Consider the following 12,120-nt stretch of genomic DNA (forward strand, 5'->3'; position numbering starts at 1 on the left):
TTGCCCATCATGATCTACAGGTGTCATTCTGATGTCAAGCCCAAACCCTGCAGTGATGGGCACTTTGCAGCACTCTAACACTGAGCAGCTGTGGATGGAGTTGCCGTTTTAGCTGGAAGAACAGTTATTCTCATCCAGGGTCTGAAAAGTGGGGGAATACAATGACAACCATCCTGCAGCTGAGTACAATGCACGCATGCACAAAAGCACTGCTGTATGTGAGAGGCTGGATGTGGGCAAAGACGCATCATGAAGGACTGTATCGGTCCCTTGTGCATGGGCAAGGGTCCTTTGCAAAAGTAGAGCAGTGAGCTCTTGAGAATATGGAAACAAGGCAGTTCCAAAGGTTCTGTCCTTCCTTTGCTTTTGAACTGAAAATTGGCCACTGCAATTGTCTTCTATGTATTAAAGGGTAAGCATTTTTCCCTGAAGCAAGAGCATTTTTGTTCTCCTGGTTGTGAAGTGCTCAGGCCCTCTAAGCATACTTCTGTTGCATCTTCAGTGGTAGGTAGTAGCATATTCCATGACAATGAAGCGAGAATTAAGGAGTCTGTACTGGATACCCAGACTGCAAGCCCTCTGTAACATTCCCTGCTGGCCTACATGTACAGCAACCCATTTGAGGGCAAGTTACTCCCACTCAGCCTGAAACATGCTTCAGAATTTAATGAATACACTAATAGGCCCTGTTCCCACCACCTACGCTCCACTCTGTCACCAAGTTCCTTTCAAGAAGGCTCTTTAAACATAGCTTTCATCTTTTTCTTATGGTGATTATTTATTGTACAGTATATTGAACATTATGATGTGTGGGGAACTAAAAGTCTAATCACCTCCCTACCAGTAGGGGGTAATATTGACTAAGTGAGACTCTAAACATGTTATGACTTTGTCAGTGTTTAACATGACATTATAAGAGCTGACTTTTTTCCCACCTGGCAGCAAACATATATGATATGTCATGTTATTGGGCAGTAAGAGGGGCTCTTCTGTTTTTAAAGTTCAGCCTTGAACAAAGGGGACCTTGGACTAAAGGCCTTGCTTGTACCAGGATTACTTTTATTTACTTCATGAGACCCCAACAGGTGAATGATTGAAGTTACCCGAGTAAGGATTTTCAGAATCGGGGTTTGCACACGGTCAGTGCAGCAGGATCTGGAAGTGAGACATCCCTATGAAAATCACGGGATAGTTTCAAGTGTATGATTGGCAATGAAGTGACAGGGGCATGGAAACCTGGTTTAACTAAGATGGAAACTGGAGGTTTTTAAGCTATAGAAGACTCCTTCAAGGTTAGGATAGGGATAGATGCAAGCTAACTAGTATTAGGCTGCACATTATGGTACTAAGGAACAAGCATTACACAAATCAATCTGCTGTAGAAATTGGGTTGGAAATTCCATGGAAAAAGGCTTTTCTGGGAGATAACAATATGTTATGTGCTTCAAGGCAGGCTGGCTGTATACTCTGAGGAGAACCCTGCACAGTGACAGCTTGGAAATACAATTGGCTCCATGCCAAAAGATTATCTAACTGTTTTGACTTCAAAAGCACTTGCTGTAAACATTAGGTGGAGACTGTGCGAGCTGCCCATACACTATTCTGGTTGTTGTGGCTACCTGAAGTACACTCCCTAAAGGCACACAGAGTTAGCTGATTCAATTCGGCAAATAAAAACCCTTCAATTCTTTCTGTATTTCCTCCTTCATTGCTGCTTATTAGTTGCCCAGATGGGTGGGGAGGTATACCCAGGTGCGCCTGGAGCCATTAGGCAGTCTTTGCTTTCAAATAAAAGAACAGGACCTGCATTATGTAAACCCTCCCCCAGTGGGAAATCTAACCTGAACCTAAAATAGAGAGAGGATAAAGGAAAGATTTTGAATGTTCATGAATTTGGCATCTCTCCCTAGACTCCATCTGTTGTCCTGAAAAGCAAACTCCCAGAGAGCAGTCTGGCTTGGCAGTTCTCACTTTTTTTCTCCTGTCACAGGCCACTTTTTACATCAGTATAACCCTTGACACAGAGCAATTAGACCCTTTTTGCCTAAGCTTTAGGCTCCTTATCTACTGGGTAAGGGTGGGGCAAGTTTTTCTTGTGTGGCAAGCATGTTCTCACACAGCACTGAGAACTACAAAAAGCTTTAAAGATCAGGACCTACTCCAAATAAGGTGTTTATTACAGATTAGGTGTTAATGACCCATTGACAAAAATCAACATTTGGCCAGGGGCTAGGGGAGCTTATCTGCAGTTTTCTGAAAGAAAATTATGCGTCACTTCAAACCTTAAGAGGCAGGCTCCCTCCAGGCATGGGGAGAACTCCTCCAGTATGGGAACAACTTACTCTCCTGTTACTGATAAACAGGGACCCTGGTTTTCTCTGACTTAAAAACCCAACCCAATTTTTGGATTAAAAAAAGTAATGCAAAATCCACATTTTTCCATAATTTAAAATGAAACGCCACTATAGTGAGAGAGAGAGAGATAGATATCCTATATATATATATTGGCGTTTCATTTTAATCATGGAAAAATATGTATTTTGCATTACTTTTTTTAATCCAGAAATAAAAAACCTGCAATTTTTAGTTGGAGAAAACCAGGATCCCTGCGGATAAACCAGGCTATGGAGTTCTCTCCTTGAAGGGTGTTACACTATAGGGCAGTAATCCTCCAGGGACTCCGCCAACCACAAGTGCTAAATTAGCATACCCAGAGAAGAGACTCAGGGCCCCTCCATGTTCCTGAGGATTAAGGACAGTTGCCTTGCTGTGCTGGTCTGTCCTGCCATCTATGAGCCACAGGCCAGAACTAGATTGCTTTTCAGCTGTGCTGGAGCACTGCAGGGCAGTCCTTTCAACCTCAGGTTGGTTCCACCAGAATTAGGATTTTTACTTGCCCTATGTCCTATAGGGACCAATGAAGCATAGGGCTCAAATAAGTGCCTCTGCCCACATCCACTTAAGAGGCTCTACCACTGCCCCATGTACAATTAGGGCCATTCCTGCTGTTGCTGCAGCTAAAGCAACTAACCCAGCAGGTGAACAAATCTTTTCTAAAAGCTGTCTAGTAATACATTGCTCTCCTGCTGTTCTAAAATGCTGCTGTAACTCAACAGGGTACTCAGAAGCCTTCAAAATCTCATGCTGCCTCTGAAAGCTTAGGCAAGAAGCAGTCAACTGAATACAGGACCAAAGCTACCTTTGGATTTCTGGTGTTTTCTGCTTTCTTTAAATTGCTATAAAGACAGCATTTGTATTTCTAATATAGCATAAGGCCCAACCTCCCACATGCTGCAGGACAGGTGTCAGCTCCCTGCCCTCTTGGGGCTGGCAGATTGCCAGCATGCATTTACACAAGAAGCAGATAAGGGCACTTAGGCCACTGTAGGTTTGTGCCTGCCTTCAGCTGGACAGTTGCACTGCCCTGTTGTTTTTGTTTTCCAGGAAAGCCTGTCTGACTCCTCCTCATGCTGTTTATTCTCTCTGTGCTTTAACCTATTTGCTTCTCACTGTGTAAAGAAATTTCAGCTAAAGGCCTGCTGTGCTTGAAGCTTCCTCGGCTGTCCTCTCTAGCCTGTAACACTAGCTTTGGCAGCCTCCTAGCTCCCATGCCCGACAATCCTCCATCTTGCTTCCCCTCCCCTTTCCCACTGTGCACAAGGCACAACTTCTTCCAACTTATCTGAATGCAATTGGAGCATTCAGACCCACAAAACGGATATCCTAGCTAGTGACTAATATCCTTTAGTAACCACAATTAAAGCTTCTCTTTGACAGCCATAGACTCAGTAACACGCCAGCCTTCAAGAGCTCTAAACTCCCACTTTAGCTGAAGACAGACTGAACTAGCACTTAGTATGGCAATGCCCCAGGGAAGATGGGCAATTGCACTTCAAATGGTGCTTCTCCAGACCTTGATGGATCACCAGCTTCTCAAAGGGCCTTATTTTACAGGAATCTAGCACTTGCTTTCTTGGGTAATTGAGAAGACTGTACAACTAGGTTATAGAGCTGGTCTCAACTAGGTGGCTTAGCTCTGCTCCTTTAGCTGTTTACATTCCGTTACCTAGCCAGTACAAAGTGACCCCTGCCTCCCCCAAACTTTTCTTTGTATAGTACATGCTTCATAGGCTCACCAAATAGATCCTATGATCAACAGATCCTATGATCTTAACCTGCAGTTCCTCACTTGTGAGCATGGTACAGCTGTCTCTTAATAAGCAGCACTTGCCCAGAAAAACCAGCATAATGAAAATACAAAATTAAAGCCTGATTACATGTTCTCTTTTCCTGTTTAATTTTCAAGCCTCTCCACTGTTGGGTTATGGGTCTTTACGAGCTGTCTTCTTAATCTGCTGCACTTACTAGTTGATAGAAGTGTTGTGAAGAGATTTAAAAGAAAGGATTAACAGCTTCAGGTCAGTTCCAGCTTTCCCTGACATGTAGTGCTGCTAGTCCTGATTACACCAAAAAATAACAAGAACCTGTGCTTGTGACTCACTTCATAGTTGACAGCTACCAAATAAACAGAAACCAGTGTTGGTTTTGGACTGAGTAACAAGGGGTGGCAGCAGTAACTCTTAAACCTTGTGTGTGATGCACCACACCCCACTGAATGGATCACTTTGAAAATGCAGCCCACAAAACAAACCCAGCTGTACAAAACAGAAGAAACTCACTTGTTTAGTTGACATTATTTTGCTTTATTCTTGGGTCTGGATTTTCCAACTGGGAGAAAAGGAAGCCAGGTGGAACTATTCCTTCATCTCCTCCCTCCACTAAAACACTGTAATAACAATTGGAGTTGGAAAAGCATTTTACCTCTGCAGTCGGGGCAGGGGCTAACACGGCTGTTGTATGACACAGGTGCATTTGTCTGCTAATTGCACAGAAAATCTGGAATTGATATTAGAAGTGATTATCTACATTTCAGTGCTGCAGGGCAAAAAGAGGAGAGTGTGTGTGTGTACACAAGCTACTCCTTGATAGCAGCAGGGGCAATAAATAGGAACCAGGAAAAAAGACAAGTTAGCCTACAGCAGCCAACCCACTGTACTGCTTCTAACCAACACCAGCTGGCCAGTCAAGCAGTGCAGACTACTGTGTACAGCAGGGCGATGCATCTAGCTTAAAGTGACTTCAGCAACACGATTGCATCAGATACTCCGTGCCTGAAATCTCCAGTATTATCAGTGGAACTGACCTTTTTTTATATTTGAATGATAAAGGGAAAAAAGAGAACCAGGGGAAATCCTTCACTCCAGGAGCTACTGTCAGTCCTGCAAGTGTCCCAAAGATTGCTGTATTACTTGGATCTCTAATTCTTTTCCCCTCTCTTCCCTTTTATTCAGCTGACCAGACACTTAGAACAATTTCAAAGGTCAGATCCTTACTTGGTGTTGATCTGTGTTGCTCTACTGATTTATGCTACAAATCATCATCATGACCCATTGTCTCCACTGAATCCTGCAAGAGACACACCTTGGTTATTTCTTTTTTTAATTAAGCAATGATGCTTTTTGCTCTTTCCCCCCTAACATCCCCTTCATCTGTTCATGGAATCCAGAAGAGCAGATCCCAGATATAATCCAGTGTGAGAGCAAAAGCTTTCCTATGTTGGAAGAACCAATTGTTTCATGAAATTGGGTCTATAAAGGACCAAGCTTGATTCTCCAAGGTGCTGTAGCTCCCACTGTTCTCAACCTCTCTGAAATATTGGTAATTGCTTAAAATTGAGGACCACTTCTTCTTTTTATGATGCACAAGAAGGGCCTTGCTTCCTTTAATATTATCACTTCCCTCCTAATTTTTCAGTGGTTTGGAATCAGCCAACATAGGCACAGTGTGAATTTCTAAGGTAAATCAAACAGGTGGGGGGAGCAAGCTAATCTGACCCATCCCAAAAAGCAGTAAAAGCCAAAAATCATTGTCCTTTACTTTCTGACAGACTTCTACAAGGACTTCAGTTTTACCTCTGGATTTCTGTAAGTGTAACTTGTATCCTCAGATCATAGATTTCCCAATACTACGCTTTCAAGCACAAACGTACCACTAGTCCACTAAATCCTATAACCTGTAGTAGCCACAATTACACTTAAACAAACACCTCTAGGCTTAATTTTAAGAACAAACTAAAGTGTTTGCTGGGATCAGTGAAGGGCTAATGAAAGCTAGTATTGTACTGTTGAGGGCAGGCTGCTTGCCAGGATGAGGGAAGAAACTTTTATAACCTATTTTAATATAGCAAGAAATGACTTTAAGCATAACAAACTGCCTTTGCTAACAAGGTTCCATTTAAACACAAAGTGATTTGCCAGACTCAAGGGCCAGTGCATTTTTGAAGAGGCCAAGGCTTTTATACCAGTACAGTGCAGGGGGTAGCCATGCTGGAAACAAGGGAGGAGTTGAGGATTTGATGTTCTTTAGAGAAATTCTGCGCAGGGGCATTTCAGGCACCAGGGGTGGAGGCTGGAGGACAGGCAGGGCAGTTGGTGGGGTGAGAGCAATTAAATCTAAGTCACTTTTGTGCAAGTTTGGCAATGAGAGCTTTCCACTCTGCTCTCTTCTGTGTGATGTAAGAGGGAGTGAGCAGCTGCAGCACTGGCTCTTGCTGTCCCCTAAAGTATCCCTGACATAGAGCCTCTGTGTTACAGATCACATACATCCCACAGTCATAGCTATTCTGCTGGGCCGGGGCCTTCTCCTCTATGAAAGCTGCTTTGCCTCCTCTTTTGCCCAGAAAAGCCTCCAGCTTCCCTGCCACCTGCTTGGCATGGACTGAGTTGCTCTTACTATGGGAGTCATAGTGGGCAAAGCAGTTTCTGTCCCTGAAGTACCCCAATAAGCTCCAATGGGTTCCACCAGCAGCCTGACTGGAGTTATCATTGATAGCCAGGAATACCACCTTTTTGTGGGAAAGGTCCAGGGGCTCAAGGAACATGGCTAATTCCTCTTGACTGGTGGTGCACTTGATAAACTGAGCCACTTCAGGGCCAATAAAGCACACTTGATCAGAGAAGTCCTGGAACTGGCTGCTGGCAAAGTACTCAAAGGCAAACCCAATGATATGGTCGTTAAGCCAGCTTGGGGGATCCAGCAATGCAACATCTGACCGTCTCAGCAAGCTGTCCATGTAACTCAAAACAACAGGGTCCATCCTGTACAGGCAGGGTCCACACTGCTCCAGGAAATGTCAACAGCTAGAATAAACCAGGGGGTACAAAAAAAAGTCAGTGATGAGGCAAACAGGTTTCACTTTCTATGCTATTAAAAAAAGAGCTACTTCTAATATTGGAGACTTTCTCTATCACCAAACCACAAGAAAACTCACAGATTTTTACCAACCTGGGCTTAAGGCGTGAGGTTTAAATGGTCTGTCAAGTGACAGCAAGTGTAAGAGGGGAAAGAAAGATGGCTTATCGCTATGTTCCCCATATGAATTTGTTTGTGGTAAAGGCTGGGCTGAGCTCTGATCTGCTAGATTGGCAGGATAGTGCCAAGAGCTGCATTGGTGTCTTCTCTATAATGCATTGGAGGAGAAAGATGGTCCAGTGGTTAAAGCTTTAGCTATAGCTATTACTGACCATAGTTCAGTTAACAGCTGTAGCTAAATCCTGCTTTGCCACAAACACCCTGTATGATCTTGGAAGTAATTTAGTCTCTTTGGCTCATCTGCAGCATAAGAATTGCTCTTCTTTTCCACCTTGCTATAGAGACCTACATGGAGGAAAGATTGTGAAGCATTCAGATATTAAGGTGGCACAGGCACGAAAATAGAGAGAAGCACAACTCATAGTTCTTCTGACACTGTTTGCTCCATAGAAGACTGGTCTCCCACCTGGCCAGGCAGCCATTAGATGAGGTGAAGGGAAAAAAAAAAAAAATCAATCAAAGAAAGATGTCAAACAACTGAACCAACTTCTTTGCCTAACTGCACTTTTTAGGACACAGTTTTCCCACATTTGCCTAGTTCAAATGGTCTAAACTCTTTTTATTTAAATCAAACATATTTTTTATCATGTTCATTTACTTCAGTTCCAATCTGAACATGATAACTTATCCTCAGAGAGAAAGGACAGTTGCTATGCTAATAACTAGTTTTCCTTAAATAATAAAAAAAGAGGGGCTGCAAAAAAGAGGAGTGGCTGCTTGAGCCAGTCAGTGGCCTACTTCAAGAGTTGAGATTTTTTTTCTTAATGGTTCCAGTTACACATTCATCCCTTCCCCTCTCTGATCCTTGTAGCAGCAAGAAAACAGTAACTTCTAGAAAACCCACACGCTTTCAAATGCCTCCCCTAGATGGAATCAGAACTTGTGGCAGAGGTGATATCTTCTATTGTCCCAACTAGATTTTTTGCAAAAAAGTCTATTATTTGCAAGCTTTCGGGCACAAGCACCCTTCTTCAGGTATAGGAGAAAAGATTGTAAAAGTCCTCCTAGGTAGAAATAAAAGCTCATATTTCATAGGAGATTTGAAGGTGGTGTTGGTTGTATCCATGTTGGCCTCAGGGCATGGGCAGACAAAGTTATTTGGGTAAATGTATCTCTTATTAGACCAACTGAATAGTTGGAAGATTGTTCTTTGCAAGCTTTTGGGTACAAACCTGAAGAAGGGTGTCTGTACCCGAAAGCTTGCAAAGAACAATTTTCCAACTATTTCATTGGTCTAATAAAAGATACATTTACCCAAATAACTTTGTCCCCTAGATGGACGCTGTCAAGCAGAATAGATCCCAAATGAAGGGTCATATTAAAGTTACATTATAAAATCAGTAAAGAAAGTTTGGACACTTTTAGGATTTTGCTGCTAATGCTGGAAGTCCAAACAGAGAAGCACAGAGTTACCATGTAGAATTCTTGTTCTAGGTTAGTTACAGCTTAACAGGTGTCAAGTGGTTATTAACCCCTCTTCTCACTTTTTCCACTATACCAAAGGGGAGGGCATGCTTGGATTTTCCCAACTTGGAAACGGGTAGAAAATGACTAGGTTAGTAAATAAGAAATTGGCAAGCAAAACTGACCAACCAAGCATACAAGCTGAGTAAAATGCAGGGTACCAGACAACGCAAAGTAGCAGCAAATAGTTTTAATTTGGATGATTTTATACTACAAAACTTACCAAACACAAGGAAATACTACTTTAATACATTAAAGAAGCAGTTATCCTCTGAAGTCCAGGTTGGGATTCAATCACTACATTTCCACCTACGTAAGGGAATCCTTTGACAGTACTGGATTGACATAATGTCTTCCTTGCCTCCCCTCTTTCCATCATGCTCCTGCCTGATGTTCCTTGGTGGCTGAAGTACACCCTGGAATCCACTGGCCACTCAGATGTTGGGGACTTACTTGACAGTTAGATGGCCACCCAGAAGAGAGACTGTAAGTGTGACTTAAAGCCACTTTTGTTCCACCCTCTCCTAACCTGAACTACATGCTGCATATGAACATACTGGGATCAAGTGCTTAGTGATAACACCACTTCAGTGTGACTCATTATAAACAAGACAGCCTTAATCTATAATGATAGGAAAGGGCTCACATGCATTAGTTTGTTTACAAACTGGAAAGGAATGGATTTGGGCTTTCATCATTGCAATGCGAGTGAAGAAGAAAAAAAGCCTTTCCTAGTCCAGGTATGTATAAATTGAAAGATTAATTTGAGTCCTAAATAATTTTGGCAAAAAGCCTTTGACATGCACCTTGTTAAATAGAATAACTGTAAAATACAGGAAATGTGGTATATGTGTAATATTCCAGAAGAAAGGCCCAATGTAACCATCTTAACTGGCAGAAGCTAATAGCTATACAGGTGCACAGGCTGTTCCAGCACAAGCTAAATAATATCATTTAGAGGGAAGGGGAGCATCCATTATTATGTATACTGAGATATATACAGGCAGCCCTCGACTTACAATGTTTTGCACTTACAACGTTTATAAATTGACACCCTGTTTCAACTTTATGATGTCAGTTTCGACTTTACAATGCTTGATCCGATGCGATGCCACGCCAGCGAACAAGTTTGCTGCATCATTCATCTCCCTGGAGAACATCTGTCCAAATTTCCTTGGACACTTTCTTTAAGAAAGCAGACAAGACTCCAGAAAAACCTGCAGCCAAAACTCCTGAGAATACTCCATCCAAGAACCCTTCAAAAAGTCCAACCAAGAGACTTTCAAAAAGTCCAGCAAAGTCACCTCAAAGACGTCCTTCCAAATCAATATGATTGCTATTAACAATATAAATACATTAATGTAGCTATATTACTCATCTATAATCGATCAGGTACAAAATTCTGGGGTATTTTTGGTGAAAATAGGGTATTGGGCCTTGGTTCAGGAACCATTTATAACATTGTTTCTTATGAGAAAATTGGTTCCCAGTTGCAACCTTTTGACTTAAGATTCAGTTTTAAGGAACTAATTGTGTCGTAAGTCCAAGGACTGCCTGTACAATAGTATATGGGCACACTTGACATTCTGCCAACGAACACATGTCTAAATTATTTTCAAATTTAAAAAATTCTGGGTTCTACAATTCAGAAAGGATGTGGAGAAGCTTGAAAGAGTCCAGAGGAGAGCCACATGCATGATCAGAGGGCAAGAGAGCAGGCCTTATGAAAAGAGACTGTGAGCCATGGGACTCTTCAGCCTCCAAAAGCATAGGCTCAGCAGTGACTTGGTGGCAGCCTATAAGTACATTAGGGGTGTGCATCAGGATCTGGGGGAATGATTGTTCACCAGAACACCCCAAGGGAAGACAAGGTCCAACAGTCACAAACTCCTGGAAGACCATTTCAGGCTGGACATAAAGAAAATTTTCTTTACTGTCCAAGCTCCCAAGGTGGGAGCAAGCACCTACTTTGGACACTTTCAAGAAACACTTGGATGTTTTATCTTGCTGGGATTCTTTGACCCTAGTTGACTTCCTGCCCCTTAGGTGGGGGCTGGACCTGATGATCTTATGAGGTCCCTTCTAGCCCTAATGTCTATGAAAATCGATACATGGCAACAACCTTCTGTTTTTAAAAGGGCAAAAACAGAGGAAACATGGCCAACTTATTAAGTCTCCAAGACTTTATACAGACTTTATAAGATAACTGAGCACTAAAGTCTTAAGGATCTATCAAGGCAATCCAGAAGTGGCCAGTCTTGAATTTGAAGAGTTCCTGGTGAGAAAGTTCTTCCTCACTACTCTGTTTCTGCTTCACTTTTTCCCAGAGACAGTAAAACTGCCAAACATGCCTTGCAAGCATTAACAGTTGCATCACAAAACTTGCATCCTGTGCTCTGTAAATTTTTCACCCTACAGAAAAGAAACTTGGTTTGAGGCTTTTTTTTTTTTTGTAAGCCATGTGGTAGCTTCCCACAAGCATTCTTTCTTCCTGATTTAGAGTAACCACCACCTAATTGCTACTAGCTACTACTTTTAATGTTATTGCCATCTGGTATTTGTGAAACTGCTTGTAAGTTCTGCATAGTGACTCACCAGATATTACACAGCTTAAAGAACACCTCACAGATTCATATTGCTCCCAAACCATCCAGTCCAAGTGGTACATACTGCACAAAAAAAAGATTAGTAGAACCAGTTGGAAAGTGTACACAATCTCAGATTTCTCTTTCTAACTAAGCCTTCCAATTCAAACTAAAGATGAACTTGCTGTCATGTTTGGATATGGTTTTGTATCTAAAGTTCAGAGGTCTTTCAAGTCCAAGTCACACAATTAAATCAGTTAATTCCCTGGTGTTTAAAAGATTCTCAGAGTCCACTTCAAATGCATATCAGACCTACTCTCTGGAGACAACTGCAAGCACATCCTTATTAAATCTGAAAAAAATACCGACCAAGGACTAGAATGCTTATTCTATCATAAACAGAACCATACTCACTGATTTTTGTTTTGTTTTTGTTTAAAGTAGCTTTTTAAACTTACGAAAGCAACATATACTCCTCTGCCTTGCTGCTGGACAAAGCAACAACGGCTTTGAAATAAGACATTTACCTGCTTTCCTAGGTGAAGGTAAGAATATAAAGTGGTGGTTTGGGGGGGGGGGGGGGGGGGGGGGACGGGAAGAGAAGAAGAAGTTTAAATAGGAATTAGGGAAAACCAAAAAC

At 42.1% G+C, this 12,120-nt stretch overlaps 1 protein-coding gene across 2 annotated transcripts in view; it reads right to left on the bottom strand.

The window, feature by feature from the left end:
- Positions 1-4,682: 4,682 nt before the first annotated feature.
- The window catches only part of SENP8 (SUMO/sentrin peptidase family member, NEDD8 specific), a 15,349-nt gene continuing 7,911 nt past the window's right edge, over positions 4,683-12,120 (bottom strand). For both annotated transcript variants that reach the window (XM_019504514.1, XM_019504513.1), the window contains exon 2: positions 4,683-7,199. In XM_019504514.1, the coding sequence (XP_019360059.1) occupies positions 6,518-7,156 (639 nt within the window). In that variant the 5' untranslated portion in view covers positions 7,157-7,199 and the 3' untranslated portion in view covers positions 4,683-6,517. The remainder of the gene's footprint in view (positions 7,200-12,120) is intronic.

Source organism: Gavialis gangeticus, unplaced genomic scaffold (assembly GCF_001723915.1).
Source record: "Gavialis gangeticus isolate Ggan-Ray unplaced genomic scaffold, GavGan_comp1, whole genome shotgun sequence".
NCBI classification, from domain to species: domain Eukaryota; kingdom Metazoa; phylum Chordata; order Crocodylia; family Gavialidae; genus Gavialis; species Gavialis gangeticus.